Below are 21,213 nucleotides of genomic sequence, written 5' to 3'. Positions count from 1 at the left end.
AGTGCGCCTTCAATTACTCGCCTATGCAACACAGACATCCATCGAGTACGAATAGTTGTATTTGCAGGCGTTGCTTCACCATCAGTGCTGCGCACTCGTTTCTACTGTTCTTAAAAGGATCACCAGGTCGCCTTCAATTATTGCACTATGCAACACGGGCATCCATCGAGTACGAATAGTTGTATCCAATTGTTGTGCAATACTTGAAGGCGCAACGATGATCCTATTAGAATAGCAGGAACGAGTGCGCAGAACTGAGGCAACGCCTGGATACAACTATTGCCATGGATGCCCGTGTTGCATAGGTAAGTAATTGAAGGCGCACTGGATTTTCTTACTCCGATAGCGCTGCCTTGATAGCAAAGAGAGCAGTAAGTGTCAAGTTCTCGAAATTGAGTTTCCTTCAAAATCCGTTTGATCTCTTTTGGATGAAATCACTGAAATGGTTTCAGGACATTTTGTCAACGATTTTTGTCCGTGCACCTTTTTTGTCCACTAGTCCACGCCCACACATAAAATAAGCATCGTTGACTTGGTCCAAGCGTTATATTTTAGTCGGTATGTAAAATATTGACAATATGGAAATGAGAAATTGAGAGAGAAGGAGGTATTGTTATGGTTGCTCATTTTTTAAATGAAATGTTACTACTTTCTCCTTTTGAATCATCTTTTTAAATTGTCATTGGTGAATATTTGGTTTTATTTCTATCCTTAAAATATTCGATGTACAATATACCTTATATATGTATCGGTACTTTTTTATATTTTTTTAATTTTTTCTTTACGAAATTATTACTTTATTTTGAAAACATTTATATTTTTAAAACGTGACAAATATTCGTAAAACCTTTTCCAAGCGACATGCGGCTTTTCAATAGCCGCAGTTGTGCCGACAGAAACTGCAAAAATGAATAAAAGAGGGAAAAAACCAAGAAACACGCAATCTTTAGTTTTAACCCATTTGTACATTGATCTTTTAGAGTCAAATACGTCAAATTTTGAGCGTTTGGTTGCGCGTACACCTCGTTGCAGCACGCAGTAAAAGCACAAAATGTAAAAGGAAAGATTAAAGTGCTTTGGAAATAATTAAATTTGACACGGAACCACCAACATTTAAATAAAACACACATTATATTATTATTCTTCTTTGATAAATTGATACATATTTTTTCCCATCAATTTAAATGAGAATAATCAATGCAGAGTGTGCAAACATTTCAAAATCATGAGTTGAAAAACGCTGACTATGCGAGTATAAATATTAAAGCCTAACAGAGCGGAGCGGCCGCGGCGTGCTGCCAGCGCGAGAGGCTCACTGGCGCCTACAAACCTAAGTGGATACTTCACGCATTGCACAATGCTTGAAGTATCCACTTAGGTTTGTAGGCGCCAATGCGCGTTACGCGCTGGCCGCTCGCCCTCCGTGCGGCGGCGCCTGAAGCAACTATTTCACAACAGAGGTGTTCCACAGTATCATACGAAATTGAACGTATTAAGAATGACAGGCATCCTTTAAAAGTACAGATCTTTCTTCGCAAAATAAATCAAGATACTTATCGTGCACTGGAAAAATCTAAGAGCTTTTAGCTGAGGCAAATGTATTCGATCTATCGAATACGATCTATAGAGACAGTCCAGTTGGGCTAACGCTCATCAATAATCATTGGGCAAAAGATGTATGTTGCTTTTCAGTGGGTCAATCGATATCCTTGTGAGAATCGCGATGGAAAACATCATACTTACACCTCATTAGACATCAATCTTCTCATGCGGTTTGATCAACGAGTAATGAGCAAAATTTTCTCTCGCAGCTGCGTATGCACCGTCGCATCCTCGATGGGATCAAAATCGAAGTAACCTCATTGCAGTTGTACGAAACCGGCATAGCTGCATTCAATGAGTTTATTTATCCTGATTTCCAAAAGGGTGAAATTCTCATTCCTTAAATGCCCTCTCTGATCAATCTTGCTCTACATATGTCGCAGGCAATTAGCAATCGACGGCAATTTGCTGGCGGTTCACACGTTATTTCAATAAATCGCAATAATGCGCATCGGCATGATGCAATTTTTAAGGGTTATGGTCTTCAAAAGTATGAGCACGGCTTGAAGCGCCTTCATTTTCTGTGATACTCTACGCTTTGTCACGATGTTAGTTTAGTTGCCTGTCCGATCTCAACCCAACTATTGTCACGGAGTTCACTACAAGCTCTCCTGAGTGTGCATATTCCTGCCATGTTTTTAGGGATGGAAAAGAGTTTATTCACATATAGGCATATTTGATTGATGATAGAGAATATTTGATTATTTGCCTAAGGATTTAACAAAATGCCTGTTTGAATCAGTGAGAACGAAAACACACCAACTCGGAAAAATGAAAATAATCAAGACACACACAAAACCGCGCAGTAGGTGAAGAAGTTACTTTAAGAAAAGGATTTTTGCTGCCAAAAGACAAGCACTTATGGACAATTTTTAGGTCCAAGTTGGAACAGATGCGCTAACTTCAACGACCTTTATGTAAATTAACTGTATTTAATGGAAGTTGAGCATTTTCGAGTTACCGAGTTGGTGTGTTTTCATTCTCATTGATTCACACTGGAAAAAAAAACACATTGGATCTAGAGTCCAGACTCTTGAAAACATCGACAAGAAAAACTACTCTTGATTCAATCGGATTTTTGCTTAGATCAAGAACCAAGCCTCTTAATTTGAGCGGATTTCCTTTTGATTTAAGCAAAAATCTGATTGAATCAAGAGTATTTTTTCTTGTCAATGTTTTCAAGAGTCTGGACTCTAGATACAATGTCTTTTTTTCCAGTGCATTTGACTATTCGCCTTCGACAGATATATTCCTCCTTTTAGCAATTTGCGATAATATTCCACGGTTTTAGATCTCACAAAATTCTGAAACCCTGGAATGGATGCTTCGGTCGAGCGGAAATGTCTAGATGCCCGTGAACCCGGAGCGCTGGCGTTGTGACTTGCGGACAGAGAGGCGCTAAGAGGATTAAGACTGTACCAAGTACTAACCTCGGTTCTGGCGGAGTCCAGTATGAGAGTTTTCAGAACTGCTAAGGATTTATTGATTCTGGCCCTGCGCCGTTTTTCCATCAGCGGTTTGTTCGCCTGCAAACACACAAACCAAGATATCAGAACAATACTCATAAATTTCCCGATTCACCAACTTGTCCGATCCCGCTGCGGGTCGATCATTGAAATCAGTGGCGTGCTTTTGCGAGCTATCGATTTATCTGCATTTAAACCCATGGAAAAGGATCGATAAACTGGGTGTTCGAAACAAACACATTGATAATCGATTTTTTAACGTAGTTTCAAATTGGGAAAATATCGATAATCGATCATTCACGCTTTGCCACCACCGATGAAATTTTCTCTTTGTCGACTGGGCACGATGAGGCTTTTGGCTGAAATACAATTTCATCACGTATAATGTAAGCGGATTTCGTTGTGATGAGGAAAATGTGCGATTTTGCTGTCGATTCCCATGTAAAACAGTTCGCTGAGAAACACGATGGTGCAATGGGTATTTCTCATAAACAATCAACTCCCCAAGCTCCATAAAAAAGCTCTCAAGTTAAGGCCAAAATGGAGGGGACTAATGCCAACATACGCTGAGAAACGCTCAGAGCTTCTGACTAACAATTCTATGCAAAGAAGGCTCCGTTCATTGTCAAATTGCCACTATTCGTCCGGATGACTCCAGAATGTATGATGATTAAAAATCGACTGATTTATTTCCATGACTATAAAAGGGCATTTTTCATTTCATGCTAGGTATTGTTAGGCAAGTCAGCGTAGTGCTATCTTCTGCATGCTTTCGTGGTTGCGTTGGTCGCACAACTCACATTTCAGGTTAGAAATTGGCAGAGGGGCGGCACTTTACTGAGAGCCTGTTTTCATTGGCTTTGAGCTACGGCTGATCTTGAAGAAAAAACTGTGGCACCATTTGTTTGTGCACTACGGCTTTTACATACGTCTTGTTGTCATTAAATTCGCAGAATTCTGCTCTTTCAGCTGTCTCAGTACATTTCATCTAAAAGAGTTTAGACGAATTTTGAAGAAAACTCGATTTCGAAAATTTTGCACTTACTGCTCTCTCCGCAATCACGGTAAAATATAGTGGTTCCTTATTGCAAAATGTGGTCCAAATATCCATGAATTTATCTGGAAATTCGTGGTCTATCAATTGAAATTTGGCAACGCCTGAGGGCTCATACGGCGTTTTTCCTGTGCGCGGCGGAATTCCTGCGAGGGAAAACTACCCCCTCGACAGATGGCGGCGAAGGCGAAGCTGGAAGGCGCGCCTCGAGCCGGAGCCGGAGCGACTTCCCTTTTAAAATTGCAGAGGGCGAAAAAGCCCTTTTTCTCCCGGTTCTCGGTCCACCGGAGTGTTTCACTCTAATTCCGTCCCTTTTTTTCCCGCCTCCAGCCCCCTGCCCCCCGCCCCCCGCCCCGCCCGCGTCCCGGCCGTCCCCCTAAATTTAACCCCCGCGTCAGCGGGGGTAGGGTCCGGGGGAGGAGGGGCGCTGCAAAATCCAGCATCTGCACGAGGCGAGTAATTGGGCTGAAACGCCCCCCTACCGCCCCCCGTCGCTGCCGCACAGTGCGGCTTCCTTGTGGACGATGCCAACAAAAATGGACCACCAGACAAGGTACGAATTTGAGCAATCTGATTCAAGTTTCTTAACCAGAATTTCACGTAAAACACGATTCGCACAACGAAAATTACTGCAACTAACTCCTAACGAAGATATTAACGTTTTTATTTCGCATTGGTTACGAGGAATTTCAACTGCCCGCTCACAAGAAACTCAAAGCTCTACGAGTCAAATCGCGCACTACAACGGTTTCAGCAAGCTTCTCAATAGAGCAATGTTCATTTTTCATCGTATCGTTCAACTATAAGCAATTTGCTATAGCTGAGCCAAAGCGTCAAGTCTGAGGTTGCCAGATTTTTATATCGCAGAAACTATCATGATAATGTTTAACGCGCGATGTGAGTCACGTAGAGCATTGAGTTTTCATGAGCGGGTGGTTTGAATTCACGCATCAGGAATCATTAAATATCTTCGTAAGGAGTTGATTTCAGTAATTTTTGTTGTGCGCATCGTGTTTTACGTGAAATTTTGATTAAGAAACATGTATCAGAATGCTGAAAGTCGTACCTTGTCTAGTGGTCCATTGGTGAAAATGTATTCTTCATTCCCGTTTGTGACGCCGTGGAGGCCCAAAATACGAGAACCAATCAGAAATGGATCCACATTGTCTTGACTTTCAGTCTAAAGGGACTCTATGTGCGCCGAGCCGCGGGGGTAGCGGGGACGGGAGGGCGGTTCGCCTCGCGCTCCGTGCCAAACGCTATCCCGCAAAACCGGAAAGTAAAAACAACGCCGGGGTTTAAAAGACGAGTCCGTTAATCGTCCGCGCCACCCCCGCCCCCGATCATTTCCGCCCCCTCACCCTCCCCGCCCCCCGACCCCCTTCCGCCTGATGCCGGCAAGCTTCATCGCTCGCGACGCGACCACCGCCTTCCTGCGATATTTCTCACAATGAGACTCCCCCCCCCCCACCCGCCTACCCGTATCCTTCTTCCCTCGGCCCGGTCGCCCGGTCCATTTTTCCGCCCCCCTTCTTTTTCGGTGCCCCGCGCCCCCCCCCCCCACCGCACAGTGGAGAAAAATAAAAAAATAACAAATTCACAACTGGACGTATTCATGCCGAAAGGAGCTATGTGGAAGTTGAAAGATGGGGTGTGCTCGTGGAAGCTGCATAAGGAACAATGTAAGAGTGGATATAGCTCCTTTTGAGAAAATGGAAAAGCGGGATTTGACATTAAGGTGATTCGTCAAGCTCAAGTGACGTGGTCGAACTGGCATGCGATTTAATCCCATAGATTAGGTAAAAAATCTCGGCATATTTTGAATTTTTAGCATAAAAATGGACGATAACCCCTGCACATGAGCCTAAATAATCATTCCAAACCCAAAAATCGGAAAAATTCAGAGAAATGAAAGCAGAATAGTGTTTGGAAAAAAAACTCGCATTTGATACAGAAATCGATAGCTGAATCGAATGCGAGGTTTTTTTTCCAAACACTATCCTGCTTTCATTTCTCTGAATTTTGCCAATTTTTGCGTTTAGAACGATTCTTTAGGCTCACGCGCAGGGGCTATCGTCCTTTGTTTTGCTAAAAATTCAAAATCTGCCGAGATTTTTGACCTAAAATATGCGATATATCGCATGCCAGTTCGACCACTTCTTTTGAGCTTGACGAATCACCTTAAATCAAAAGGAACTTAGCGGTAACTCGTGAGCCGTGGACATGTGACAAGCGCCGTGTGCACAGGGCTCATGAGTTGATGCGAACGCACGCGGGGCGACCGAGGCGGGCGGCTTCGTCAACGCTGACGTCACTGGCGATTAATATTTCCCATTCATTCTTATGGCCCGATCACTAACGAGCAAACCCCATCTTTCCACGTGCACATAGTTCCATTAAGCATAAATACGTCCTACTGGACATCTGAATATTTTTTTTTCGAGTTTGTCATCTTAATGATATCTCTAACTCACAATGATGGTTCATTTTCAAATTTTTCGCCCAAAATTAGTTCAAATTTGAGTAAAAATTGGGCGGGAAATGGATCGAGAATCACTGGTCCATTGGAAGTACGCAAAAAAAGACGACAACTTCAAATGAAGATTTCTCGCTTGAAACGCGGAATGCTCTGTGTGGTTGACATTTTCTTAATCCTCACATATCCAACTTCAATTCCACCAAAAAGATTTTGCGACTTTTGGCGACTATCAGAAATATTCGAAGTTAAAGTTTGGATGTTTCACGTTGCTTTTACATTGTTAACGTGAGGCTGATTTGAGGTTGCCAACTTCAAATGAACTTCTCTCGAAAAATACGCAAAAAATCCCGAGGTTTAACATTTTCTTGTCCCTCGAGGGTTTTACTTTGACAGTGCCGAAGGTTTTTCTATGTCGGTGCTAATATCCTCATAATTTAAAGTTAAGTGTCTTTTACCGATTTTTGTCCGCAACGTCCATAAGGACGCCGCACTGTGCGACGCGGTGGGCGACCGGTCAGCGCAGAACGCGCATTGGCGCCTACAAACCTAAGGAGATACTTCAAGCATTGCGCAGTGCGTGAAGTATCCACTTAGGTTTGTAGGTGCCAGAGCGCGTTTGCACGCCCCACGCCGCTCCGCTCTGTGTTAGGCTCTAATATTTGAACTCGCGGAGTCAGCGTTTTTCAACTCATGATTTTGAAACGATTACACACTCTGCATGGATTATTATTCTCATTTAAATTGATGAAAAAAAAATGTATTAAAGGGAGATAAAATGTGTGTTTTGTGAATATTAAGTTGGTTCTGTGTCAAATTTAATGAATCCCAAAGCACTTTCATTTTTAATTGTTTTTTTTATTGTATTTATTTATTTATTGTTTTTCTCGTTGCTTTTACATTGTCAACATAGGGCTGATTCAAGGTTCCCAACTTCAAATTAACTTCTCTCGAAAAATACACAAAAAATCCCGAGGTATAACATTTTCTTGCTCCTCGAGGGTTTTACTTTGACAGTGCCAAAGGTTTTTCTATGTCGATGCTACTATCCTCATAATTTAAAGTTAAGTGTCTTTGACCGATTTTTGTCCGCGTTGTCCGTAAAGCTGCCGCACTGTGCGCCGCACAGTGGATCGAGTCAATCAGAGAAGTCGGACTTACAATTTTCGACTAAAACTGCAAATTTTGATGTTTATTTCGTCAAGTTTTAAATTCTAAGGGGTGATTCTGAAAGAAAATTTCACGAGGCAACCAATGGAGCCACTTTTGGAACCTCAAAGTTTTGTGCAAACGGAGTTATAAGCGTTTAAATTTTCCAAATGTTGTCCGACCTCTCCCATTGACTCGATCCACTGTGCGCCGCGGCGCTTTAATCCCGCGGTTTTTCCGATTTGCAGTTGGGACCGAATTCACCGGGCGAGGGTTCTCCGAGGGCGCGGAATTTACGACCGGTCGGCGTTGCGCGCTCTGTCGGAGACCTACCCCCGTGACAAACGGCCTCTCTGACTTAAGGGTGTATCCCAGTTTTAACATGAGCCCTGTTTTACGTATAAGTCCCTGCTTTCCAGGGCTTGTCTGGAAATCGAAGTTACGTTGGAGGAGCGACGACATGTGCATTACATTTTGCGATAAGGAACTACTATTTCTGGCCCATTTTAGAAACAGCATGCATCCCATTGGTTTCCCTATGCAGCTATGTGCTTTCATGGGAGAGTTAGAGATAGTGGCTCCTTATTGCAAAATGTAATCCATGTGTCGGAAAAAAACGCAATAAGAGTCGGAAGGAAATAGATACATATGAGAAGGAGGAAGGAGGATGAGAGGAAGAGGAATGAGGAGAGGGAGAAGAAGACGAATAAAGGGAGGAAGAGGAGAAATGATAGAGGAAAATAGATGGCCAAAGAGAGAAATAGGCAAATTATGAAAAACGAAAATGAGAGGAAAAATAAAAATAGAACAAAAAGAAGACGAGGAGGAGGAAGAGGAGGAGGAGGAGAAATGATGGAAGAAAAATAGATGGCCCAAAGAGAAAAAAGGCATTAAGAAAAACGAAAATAAGAGGAAAAATAAAAATAGAAGAGAAGAAGACGAGGAAGAAGAGATGGAGGATTCGATGATTATCGAGGAATTTGAACTTTAGTAGAAGCTTTTCGCGAGGCGGGTCCAAAAAAATTCATCCATTAATTTTATTGAAACGTCGCGATTCAACGCCTCCGAAGCTGAGATTCGAGATTCAAAGAAAATAAAAGAATGAGATGGAATTTCAGTCGTTCAAGGAGAATAAAGATGGCTAATATGCAAAACCACGTATCTCCATTGCGATGTTTCAAACTCTTTGCCCCTATTTCATATTTTCGAAGAGAGACAAGCCAACTTTACAGCTTGGATTCATTACAGAATACTCCGCTACCAGAAAAGGAAAACCAACGGAGTTTTCAAGAAATTACATCCACTGGCTTTCCGAAGATAAAATAAAGTATAACAGGAAGTTTGCAACGTCGCACGGTGAGATAAGTAGTTTCGCATTTAAGTCGTCGAAAGTGTCCAATTTCCAAAAGTGAACTTCGGCAGATTTTTAGATCCGGATAAAAACAATTGAAACAAACAGAGGTAACTCGATGGGAAAAATTCAATACAAAGTTCAGTTTCATTAAAAGAAAACACTTTCTTATTGCAAAAGTGATTTTAAAAACCTGGCCTTACTGCTTGGCCCCTTGTTGAATTCGGTTCAAACTTTTCGTCTCTAACCACCCCCAATAGGTCGCCGAAAATCCATTAGCGCGTTCCAGGAAGGTCACGTGCAAATAACTCTTTGCCTACCTGACATAAGGGCGTAACTACAATCTGCGATGAACCCTGGGCTCCATACAATTCAATGCTTATCCAGGCTCATCTCAATGTGTAGTTACGCCCTTCTGTAAGCAAAGCGACGAACTTTCTCATTCGAGGCCATCGCATCTCATCGTTCCAGGGTCTCTGAAATACCGTCGTCCCTCCAACGTAAAAGGGCGTTCTTCAATTCCACGTGAGCCCTGTTTACCTTACTAATCCGGGCTTTCTGAGGCTCAACCGGAAATCGAGATACGCCCTTACGTCAGAGGGATGACGATACTTGGCCACTCTTGGATACTAGGATTTTCGTCGAACTCAGCAGGGCAGACCGCAGATGTATTGCCGTGCTAAGGAAGAACGCCGTATGAACATTCGAGAGTTGCCAAATTTCCTTCAATAAAACATGTATTTTTGACGAAATTTATGCACATTTTTCTTTGAAATTTTCAGATATTTTAGAGTAAATTGCGTACAAAATTGTCTGAAAATGTTGGAAATAAATATTCAAAATTTTCCAAGTAAATTCGGTTTTTATCGAATGAAACTTGGCAACGTCTGACGGCTCATACGGTGTTCTTCCTTAGCACGGCAGTGTAAAGCTCGAATGCCCCTTCTGACACTGGCCGCGGTGAGAAAGCAAAAACCACCTAATTGCAATACATTCTGCCCGAAGGTACTTCGTTTTTGCGAGGAAACTCGAAGTGGCTTGGACTTGAGGGCATACGGAAGGACGAAGGGAAAAAGCGCATAACTTCAATGCGAATTCCATAAACATCCGACGCTTTTACCCGGGAGGACGTGGAATCAGGCGAGCGCGGAGAGAAAAGGTGGGCCAAGAGGCAAAAAGCGCGTAAATCTTATAGTATTCATACGAGGATCCTGTGTTTTCGCCGTGGGAAGCAATTGAATCAGTGAGTTCAAAAACACACCAAATCGGGGGAAAAAAAAACTGTTCAGGAAACACCTAAAACTGCGCAGCGGGCGAAGAAGTTAGTTTAAGAAAAACCTTTTTGGTGCCAAAGGACAAGTACTTAGAGACTTTGTAAAGCACCAATGTGAAATCGATACACCATGTTTGATGACAGAGAATTAAGCGTTTAAAAATTTCCGAGTTGGTGTGTTTTCGTTCTCACCGACTTTCAGACACTGATTTTTCATAGTCTGCCCTGAGAAATGTATATTTTTTTGAACTGAATAACGCTTGAATATTTATATAATTTGTTGCTACAAGGTATACTGAACCGAAAAAAGAAAACCGCAAATCGGATGGTCAACCGTTTCCCTTGAAATGGCCAAAAATTGGTATTTCCAATGAAATACTTCGATTTTTACCTTTTCCCGTCGCTGTTTCGAGCACTTCCGATTGCAATTTCGAAATTTCCTTTTGCGTGCATGCAGATGCTTCTATCCATAAGTGTTACTAAACCGTATAAAAGTGAAAATCGAAAAAAAACCCGAGTTGGTGTGTTTTCGAACTCACTGATTCAATTTGGGGTAGGTGTAAGGAGGCTAGGTGAGCAAAGAAGCAAAAAGCGCTTAACTCTGATTGATCTCACATGAAAATCCTGGGTTTTTGCGGTTGAGCGCTTGGGGAAAGAAGGTTGGATGCTAGGAAACCAAAAAGCGCGTAACTCTAATAGGACCAACGCGAGGAGCCCGCGTTTTCCGGTGGGGCGCAAATTGGGGCAGGTAGGTGCGAAGGGAGCAAAAGAGCGGAAAATGAAAAAGCGCCTATAGCTAATGCGTGCAATGGGAGGACTTTGTTGTTTTCGCGGTGGAAAGCAAATTGAGCCGGGTACGAAGAGGGCGGAAAATAAAAAAGCTCGTAAGTCTAACATGAATTCAACGAAGAGCCCGTGTTTCCAAGGTGCGGCGCAAATTGGAGAGGGCGCAAAGGTAGCGGGACACTGGAATATCAAAAAGCGCGTAAATCCAACACGGAGGCAAGTGGAATCCTTCGTTTTAACGTTTGGGTAGAAATGGGGGTGGGAGGGAGGGCGAAACATCAAAAAGCGCGTAACTCCAACGAGAACGCGACCAAGATCCTTCGTTTCAACGATCGGACGCAAATTGGGGTGGGCGGGAGGGTTCAATGTCAAAAAGCGCGCAACTCCAACGAGAACGCGACCAAGATCCTTCGTTTCAACGATCGGACGCAAATTGGGGTGGGCGGGAGGGTTCAATGTCAAAAAGCGCGTAACTCCAACGAGAACGCGACCAAGATCCTTCGTTTCAACGATCGGACGCAAATTGGGGTGGGCGGGAGGTTCAATGTCAAAAAGCGCGTAACTCCAACGAGAACGCGACCAGATCCTTCGTTTCAACGATCGGACGCAAATTGGGTGGGCGGGAGGTTCATGTCAAAAGCGCGTAACTCACGAGAACGCGACCAGATCCTGCGTTTCAACGATGGACGAAATGGGTGGGCGGAGGTTCAATGTCAAAAGCGCGCAACTCCAACGAGAACGCGACCAAGATCCTTCGTTTCAACGATCGGACGCAAATTGGGGTGGGCGGAGGGTTCAATGTCAAAAAGCGCGAACTCCAACGAGAACGCGACCAAGATCCTTCGTTTCAACGATCGACGCAAATTGGGGTGGGCGGGAGGGTTCAATGATCTAAAAGCGCGTAACTCCAACGAGAACGCGACCAAGATCCTTTGTTTCGACGCTCAGACGGAAATCGGGGTGGGCCGGAAGGCGGAGGTGCAAAAAGCGCGTAACGGGAGTGCGACCTGGACGAGGGTCCCGTGTTTCCGCGGGAGGGCGCAAATTGAGGTGGGTGGCAGGGTTGAAGGGGGCGGGGTGGACGGACAAGCGCCGGGGGAGTTGGCGCGCCGTCGAGAGAGCGGGTATGCAAATTGCGGGGCAGGCCGACACGGCACGCGGACGGGCGATCCGGGCGCGACGGGGGGGGGGGGGGGGTCGCGGGGGAGTCAAATGTTGCAGCCGCCCCGCGGGTCACAGCACAGCGGCTCAATTGGAGAATGCCGATAACCGGCGCGGCGCCGTCCCTCGTTGCCGCGCTCCGCTCTTTTTCGGGGTCGAGGATGACGTCACCAGTCGCGTGGCGTCCGTCGCGATGTATCGATTCATCTCCCGTTTAAACCGTTATGGAGAAGGATCGATGAGATCGAATCAAATCGAACAGGGTGTTCGCAACGAGCACCTTTGTAATCGAGTCTTTGCCACAGCTTCGAATGGGTAAATAGCGATAATTTAATGATTCACGTTTCGCCAATGGACGTCATCAGGACTTCATCAAAGAAGTCATCAAGGACGTCATCAAAGAAGTCATCAAGGACGTCATCATAGACGTCATCAAGGATGCCATCAAGGATGTCATCAAGGATGTCATCAAGGATGTCATCAAGGATGTCATCAAGGGTGTCATCAAGGTGTCATCAAGGATGTCACCATAGAAGTCATCACATCAAGGACGTCATCAAAGATGTCATGAAGAACGTCATCAAATACGTCATCAAAGGCTTCATCAAAGGCTTCATCAAAGACTTCATCAAGGATGTCATCAAGGACGTTATCAAAGAGGTCATCGAGACGGTGGCGATTGGTCGCTGTCGCGGAAACGGAGTCGATCGACTGTGAGAATTTAAAGAATAAATTATTTGCTCGAACTGAATTTTAGGATTCGAGGTAGGAGGACACTTTGGATAAAATTTTACTACATTTTGTGATGAGGAATTAATATCTCTGGCTTATCCGAGAAGCAACATGTCATGCACTTCGCTTTGCTGTGAAAAACAACCACTTCTGGCTCATTATCTGAGTAGCGCAACTATGAGCACGTATTTCGGTCCTAAAGTGAGCCGGAAATCGTAGTTACTCATTGCAAAATGCAGATCATATGTAACGATACCACTATTCGAACTCGACGGAGCCGATTTTGCCTACTCGTGCAGTTGAAGGCGAAATCTTATTTTGACGACTCTCGACGAAATGAAGCGAGTTTTTTTCATTTATCAAATGGAAGTTAACTGGGATTAATGAATGGAAATCCCCCCTCCATAGCGAGTTCATAATTATTTTATGTTAAATAAAAAATAAAAAAAATCGTGTTTAAATTGATCGTGTCTTGCAAAAACCGGTGATGTACATTTTTTTAGCTTTAAGTTTTTTTTTTTTTTGGTTTGTTATTAGTTATTACTACTTTTCAATAGGTCATACAATTATGGAAGTATTGAAACGACTCGTTTAGGCATTCAGATAACCCTAAAATGCGTAAAGCATTATTGACCCGAAAAGAACTCAAGTTTGGAAAAATGAACATCAGCGGTTTTTGCACGGCACGAGTCAATTTGAATAATACTTTTCATGACAATCCATTCTTTTTCTTCTTCTCCTACTTTTTTTCTTCATTTGTTATTGTTCAGATTATGATATTATTATCTTATTACTAGACATGATTTAAATCACGTGCATGTAGAACATTTCGGAAAAAATAAAAATGGAAACTAATAGCAAAAATTATATTTTGAGTAGAACCAAGTAAAAAAAATACGTATGGAAGGAAACAATTTTTAATTTGAGAGTAGCTGTATCCACCGCTTGAGAGGTCGCGTGTCGGTGATCCGTCGCTTGTAAAAACTTCACCTCGAGAGTAAGTTGGACGTATCTCTATCAAACGGAACTATGTGTATTATGACGTGAGCCCCGTTATATACATATTCTTATGGGTCTCAGGGCTCATGTCCTACTGCACATAGTTCAGATCGGCAGAAACACGTCCAGTTATTCTTTTGTGATGCCCCGATCCGAGTCCGCAGTCCCAAGCGTTGATAAAATCTAGCAACAATGCTCGCCGCGACTCTCCAACTTTTCAGTTTTCAGACGCGAAGACACGGCTGAGCAAATTGAGTTGTCGCCGAAGCGGGAAAGAAGAGGGACAAGGGTGCAACGGGGGGGGGGGGGAGGGAATGGTGGGGTTGCGGTGAAAGGGTAGTGAATTTGGACCGAGTCTCGCAAAGAGGAACCCGGTTTTTCGGAAAACTAGAGTCCTTTTATTGAGAGTAAAGACAATGCGAATCCATTTCTGATTGGTTCCCGTATTTCGACGGTGTCAGTCGGCAATCACATAACTCGGTTTGCGATGTCGTAGACTTCCCATCGTACTTCATTTTCTAAACGGAAAACTACTCAATGGCAACTCTTTAAAACTGCCATGATTTTTCCTCTTCTGTGCGGAGAAAATTCTGCAAAAACTTCAAGGAATGATGTCAATTTGTTCTTCTTTGAAAAAATAACATAGAGGCGGAGATTTTCAGACACCGCAAACGAGTCATGTGATTGCCGCCTTACACCGTCGATTTAGGCCTCCACAGTGTTACAAACGGAAAATAAAGATTACATTTTCACCAACTGCAAAGATTATAAACTGGAATGGGCCGCGCGGGATCTAGACCGAATATGGGCCCTGGAAAAAAAATCGCTAGGATTTGCAGTGCAGATTCTTTTTAATAACATTGACAAGAAAAAATACTCTTGATTCAATCGGATTTTTGCTTGAATCGAAAGGAAATCCGCCTGAGGCTGAGAGGCTCGGCTCTTCGATTCGAGAAAAAATCTGATTGAATCAAGAGTATTTTTTCTTGTCAATGTTATTAAGAGTCTGAATTCTCTAGATCCAACTGATTTTTTCTTCCAGTGGGGTATGGTAGACAGCAAGGAACAAATGGAATGAGAGAGGGAACGGAGATATGAATTCGAGAATGGGTTGATCAAAGATTACAAAAAACGTCCGATTTGTGCAATCTTTATTTCCGGTTGTAATATCCATAAGCCGCGTTGTCTCATCTCCCTCCTTAAAGGGACTCTACGGAAAACAGGAGTCTGCCTCTTTCGCGAGTAGAGTTCCCGTATTATTTCTCGCGGAGAAAAATGGACGTTTTGAAATTTTAATTTTGATACACTGTAAAAGCTCGACAAAAAAGAGAAGAAACGAGCTGTCAGAGGTAGGGTGACAGACATGGAGCACAAATGTTAAGAGTAGATCCGATATTAGTGCTCAATTTGTGCTTGTTCTTCAAGTTACAGCTTAAACCGCCGAAGTGTTAAAAAACTACAGCCTGAAAACGAAACGGTAAGCTAGTTTCACGCCCCCTGTCGGTTTTTTGAACTTTTGTAGAAAACTTTTGCTAGGAGCTGGACCACATCTTGCAATTAGGAACTGCAATTTCTGACTCATTCTTGAAATAGCATATGTGCTGATAGTTGTCCTAGGAAGATAGGTGTTTTTATGAATGCTCCAGAAAATTGAGGTTCCTTATTGCAAAATGATGTTTAATTGTGCTTCGCGGTAAATATTCAGCTCAAATGGACTTCATTTTGCGATTAGGAACTACGATTTCCGACTCATTTGTAAAAGCTCTTATCCGCATAGGAAAGCTAATGGCGAATACGTTGTTTCTAAAATGAGCCAGAAATATAGTTCCGAATTGCAAAATGTATAGTCCAGATGGTCTTTCGATTCCCGAAGAGAAATTCGATATCCGTGGAACTGTTCACTTGGAAAAAATTTTTGGTCTATTAGTTAACAATAAATTATTTTAATAAATATATTCACTGAGGTAGCCCTTTTTTAATAATTTTTTGGAATTTAATGTGCAGCACCCCATAGATCTGTTCCGTCTGGTATAAAAACGCTGTGAAACAATTGAAGCCCTTTACGACAAGGTTAAATAGTGGAAAAGTTGCAGCGCGTAAATTTGAGGAAGTGCATTTTCACGTTTCCCGCGGATTTGATAAGCGTTTTTGAGGGAGATGCAAGTGCGTGACAATCATTATTTTTTAAGTACTTAAATCACTTTTTGCGTAGAATAAGAATATTTTAACATATTTGGTCGCAGGTAAATTACCTACCTCCCTTACGGTACATTTAATTGATCCCCAAACCCGATGAAGGCGCGAAGCCGCAAGACGTGGACTCGCAATACTCCGCGCTTTTGAGCTAGAGATGTAGCGCTTTTTCGGAAGAAAATCTACTAGAAAAAAGGCAGGATAACGCCTCAGCTGTGTTGATCACGTAGTCTTTGAAGCGACTCTCCAAATAAGAGAAATACAAACGAACAAATTGTGGAAATAGAGCACGGGAAAAAATGCGCGTTGTCGACGGCGCAGGGATACAACTATTCGTACTTGACGGATGTCCGTGTTGCGTATTCGAAATTGAAGGCGCTATGGCGGGAAGCGTGGACTTGCAACGCTCCGGGCTCCGCTCTGGCGCTCTATGCTGCAGTTGCTGCACTTATCGCCCCTGAGTAAATTTATTTTTTTTTTAAAAAATCGTATTGTTAGATTTTAAAAAAAACCGCGTGTTTCCTTCCTCCCCGTGAGCATTTTATGATTCATTTTCCCCTTTTACGGACAAAATTAAAGTGCTGATTCGAGAATTTTGTCGTAAAAAAAGTGACTGCAATGTATTAATTTAGATGGTACAGTCAAAAAATGTTAATTTAACCATCCCCGTGGTTAAATTAACTCTCCACTATTGTAAAATGTACGTTTGAAACATTGCAGTCACTTTTTTAACTGCAAAATTCTTGAATCAGCACTTTAATTTTTTCCGTGTACTTCCGAAACTCCTAAATATTAATGACTCGCTTCCTTAATTGGATAAATTTGAGGTACCAACAAATGAGGAACTTTTTCAGAAGAATAATCGCACGAAAATCATGATGAACACAAAGAACAAAAGAGAATAAAATTAACTTTTCAACTCAAAATTTGCGGTGTCTGTATGACGCGTTCTAAAACTTAGGTTAACTTAGGGAACTTGGGAAGGAAGGAATCGAAGGAAACTTGGCAAAGTCTGAAGGCTCATACGGCGTTCTTCCTTGGCACGACAGTATGGTAGTTTCACCGTCGATACAGCTCCTGATTGTACGTCAAATAATGCCATTGTGCTCAGTGAGAATTTTGAGCAATTTTACCTTTGAGGGCTTCCAACGCGTGCCATAGAGTGCGAGAAGCACCCCTAGAGGGTTGGGCCGCGTAGCGGCCAGGAGGCGTAGCCATCTGGTATAATTCTGCCGTGATAGCGAAGAGAGCCGTAAGTGCAAAAATGAAGTCCTGAGAAAACGGGCTCAGAAGCTTCTGACCGGAATATTTTATTGAAAGAAGCCTCCGTTCTTAGTCAAATTGCCACTGTTCGTCCGGAAGACTCCTAGAAATCGTATGGATGATTAAAAATCGACTGATTTTATTTCCATTACATAAAAAGGGCATTTTTCATTTTCATGCTAGGTTATTGTTAGGCAAGACAGCCGTAAGTGCTATCTTCTGCATGTTTTCGTGGTTGCGTTATGGACGCACAACAAACACATTTTCAGGTTAGAAATTGGCAGAAGAGGGCGGCACCTTACTAGAAAGTACTAGAAAGCACTGTTTTCATTGGCTCTCATGCACCTGCGGCTGTCTTGAAAAAAACTATGTCATTTTTTGTGCACTTACGGCTTTCTCATACGTCTTGTTTTCATTAAATTAGGATGAATTTTGCTGTTTTAGCTGTCTCAGTAATTTCATTTAAAAGAGTTTAGACGAATTTTGAAGAAAACTCGATTTCGAAAATTTTGCACTTACGGCTCTCTTCGCTATCACGGCAGAATTATCTCTAATTTTGAGCGGAGGCGGCAACGCACCTCGTGTCCAATATCGCGCGTCCACGGGCTAAAGTTCAGGACGGACGGCGACGCGCTAAAATTGCGTGGCGGGCGCCGTGATGTGCAGGCCACCGTTCATACATTATGAAGCGCGTGTCCAGACCCCCCGCCCCTCGTCCCCCGGGTGAAATTTCATTAAAGTAAGATAAGCCGCCGTGACACCGACGCCGGCTCCGGCTCCCGTGAAACGCCTGAATATTTCAGAGGTGTGCGACCGTCCCCTAATCCTCGCGCGCGCCTTCAACTCCGCCGCCTGCAACACGCCTCGCACAATCGCCCCTTCGAACCTCCCGCCTGCAACCCGCATTTCACCCGTGCGGAGGGCTCTCGGGGGCTGACGGGGAGGGGGAGCGTCGCACGGTGGATCGAGTCAATGGGAGGGGTCGGTCATCGCGCATCACGCGTCTTATTTTCTCTGATTACAGAGATTTCCCACCCTTAGACTAGAGCAAATTACCCTCATCTAATGTATTTTTCGTCGTAGATTCCATTTTTGATCATTTTTCAGCCGAATAACGAGTTTTAATACGAGTTTGACACACTTTTTCATGAATATTGAAAATGGGATCCTTGATAGAGCTGTTTTTTCACGTTACTTTCGACGAATGGGACCGTAAGTATCTTACATAAAGAATAATTTTGCAGAACTTGACTCAAGGACATTACTTGAGGAGTTAGGGAGGGCGGCTTTACAGCCCCCTCACCACTAAGCTTGCCATATTTCTTTCAATTTCTGCTAACATCGATCGCTGTTTTTGTTCATGCTAATTGGTCTCTCGGAATAGCATACTGACACATATACGGAACATTCTGATAATGTTCATTTTTCTTCTCTTTTCTTCCAGCCAGTCAATAGACGTTTTCATTTTTATGAACTCTCTACTCTTTAAGTTATTCAGCAAATATGCATATATTTCAAAAAATAGATCAATATATTAAAGAAATAAAAAAAGAGATGTATATACTGTAGCTTCTTTTTATCGAGTCATCCTAGCAAATTATTATATTAGATACTTACCACCAGATATAAAAAATTGAATGTGCAGGGAAAAAAATTATATCATCTTCCATTATTTCGTTTTGTTCCTCGAAGTTTGGAGTGAAGTTTGAAACATTTTTATTGAATAAATTTTAAAGTAGGAAGAAATTGATTTTTCATGAAATTTCTGATCCCTTGAAGAACCTCTGAGAAGGAACAATGTCTCTTGAAGAAATTTCTTGTATTTCTTCTTTTTCAACCCACAACCGATTTTTACTTTCGCGCTACCCTAGGGTAGAGAAAGTATTGTCATCCTCCAAGGGGGGGGGGGGGGAGTTGAAATTTTCTTTTTATGGAGCTCATGAAAGAGTTCTAGGTATGTTGAAGACATTTTGCAAGGAACGGGACGTGTGAAATATATAATGCGCAAAACATACACCTTAAACTTTATCGCACAGTATAACACTGATCGAATCAGCTTCAAAGAGTAACAGAAGGTTAATGTCTCGTCCAAAAATATCAACAAATCAGCCAAAATAAGTAATCAGTAGAAAAATTATCGAGATTGAAGGATATCGTGTGATGCACGATTTTATTGATGACATTAGAACAAGATCGGATTCCCAGCAGGCGCGACTTCCTATCATTCAAATGGACCGTTTTCGCAGAATAGCGGATATTAGCGGCTAATTATTACGTAATATCATTCCTGATAGTGTACAAGAGGCAACCCAACAAAGGATTTTGCGGACACTTGTGGACATTTTTTTATCGAGCTATTTTATCATTTTTTTTGGGCGTTTTTTTAAAGCAAGCTTTGGAGGTGGTTTTGGTCCTCCTAAAAATATGCGAATGCACATTAATAATATACCAAAATGTTCCTTAACGGAAGGAGAATAAGCATGTTTAATTGGAATTTTGATTTATCTGCCACAGAACTCATGCAAAAGCGATATAAAACCTTGAGAATCAGACGGCAAATTTGATACCACCTGCAATGTCGGCTTTAGGCAACCCGCATGTCAAAGCGGAAGGGTTCACAGACCCTAGAACCATGGATACATTCATTTTGGAAGCTTAACTACTAGAAAACCAAGAAAAAATAGTTAAAATCCGACTTTTTTTTTCGTCGCCCATGACCGACCTCTACCATTGACTCGATCCACCGTGGGCGCCCCTTGGACCTGTTTTTCGTGCCGACTTGGGATTTTCAATTTCGCCCGCTCCTAAACCAACAACCCCGCAGGATTTGTTTTTTTTTTCTCTTCTTCTCTGCGATTCACCAGATCTGCCACGGGGAAAGGGACTTTGGACGCGTTAAGAGAAAACGCCGTATGAACTTTTGGACGTTCAGGGCTGCCACAGAATTTAGAAAATGAAATTCCCTGATATTTCCCTGATTTCCCTGACACACTCTGGTGGAATTCCCTGACAATTGAAGATGTGACGGATGGTTAAGAGGACATATTTTTCATACAAAATTTGATGTTTGAAACTTCGAACCCATTCTATTTTCCCTGAAATTTTCGTAATTTTCCCTGACTTTTTAAAATTCCCTAACATTTCCCAGTTTTCCCTGACTGTGGCAATCCTGACGTTGCCAAATTTCCTTTGATAAAGCACGAATTTCAAAGAAACTCATACAAGAGATAACGTTTAGAAAGGAACATTCAAAAACGTTATATATCTTAGTTAGGAGTTAATTGAATCGGCTCGTGCGAAAACCGCTAATGTCCATTTTCTCTAATTTTGAGAGAACTGCAAAAAACTGTAGGAGCCTTTAAAATGCGGAATTAAAAAATGTTCGGAAGTTAATTATTACAGGAGAGGATTGTAGAAAAGGATCCCTAACAGTTTCCAGCTCCTCTTCTGTCTGGGACGGAATTATTAAAAAGAAAAGACTCTGGACATTAGCGGTTTTCGCATGATTCGTGAAAATCTCCGAGTTTTGGAACCGTTTGATACTTTCAAAATTCATTCTAAAGATATTAAAACGATAGATTATCATTCAAATAAAGTTGTAAAACTAAAATTCTTGACAATTGCGGCACTTAAAGCAAGTTTCATCACGAAACGACCAGCGATAAACTGGACATTAGCGGTTTTCGCATGATTCGTGCATGGTCGGTT

At 42.5% G+C, this 21,213-nt stretch overlaps 1 protein-coding gene across 4 annotated transcripts in view; it reads right to left on the bottom strand.

Annotated features, from left to right (window-relative positions):
- Positions 1-21,213, bottom strand: part of LOC109040189 (protein deadpan) — a 92,222-nt gene that overhangs the window by 24,530 nt on the left and 46,479 nt on the right. For all 4 annotated transcript variants that reach the window (XM_072304991.1, XM_072304992.1, XM_019056014.2 and 1 more), the window contains exon 3: positions 3,033-3,128. In XM_072304991.1, the coding sequence (XP_072161092.1) occupies positions 3,033-3,128 (96 nt within the window). The remainder of the gene's footprint in view (positions 1-3,032; positions 3,129-21,213) is intronic.

This window comes from Bemisia tabaci, chromosome 10 (genome assembly GCF_918797505.1).
Source record: "Bemisia tabaci chromosome 10, PGI_BMITA_v3".
In the NCBI taxonomy this organism is placed as follows: Eukaryota; Metazoa; Arthropoda; class Insecta; order Hemiptera; family Aleyrodidae; genus Bemisia; species Bemisia tabaci.
Note: the sequence above shows the minus strand (reverse complement) of the source record. Positions and strands in the feature narration are given on the sequence as shown.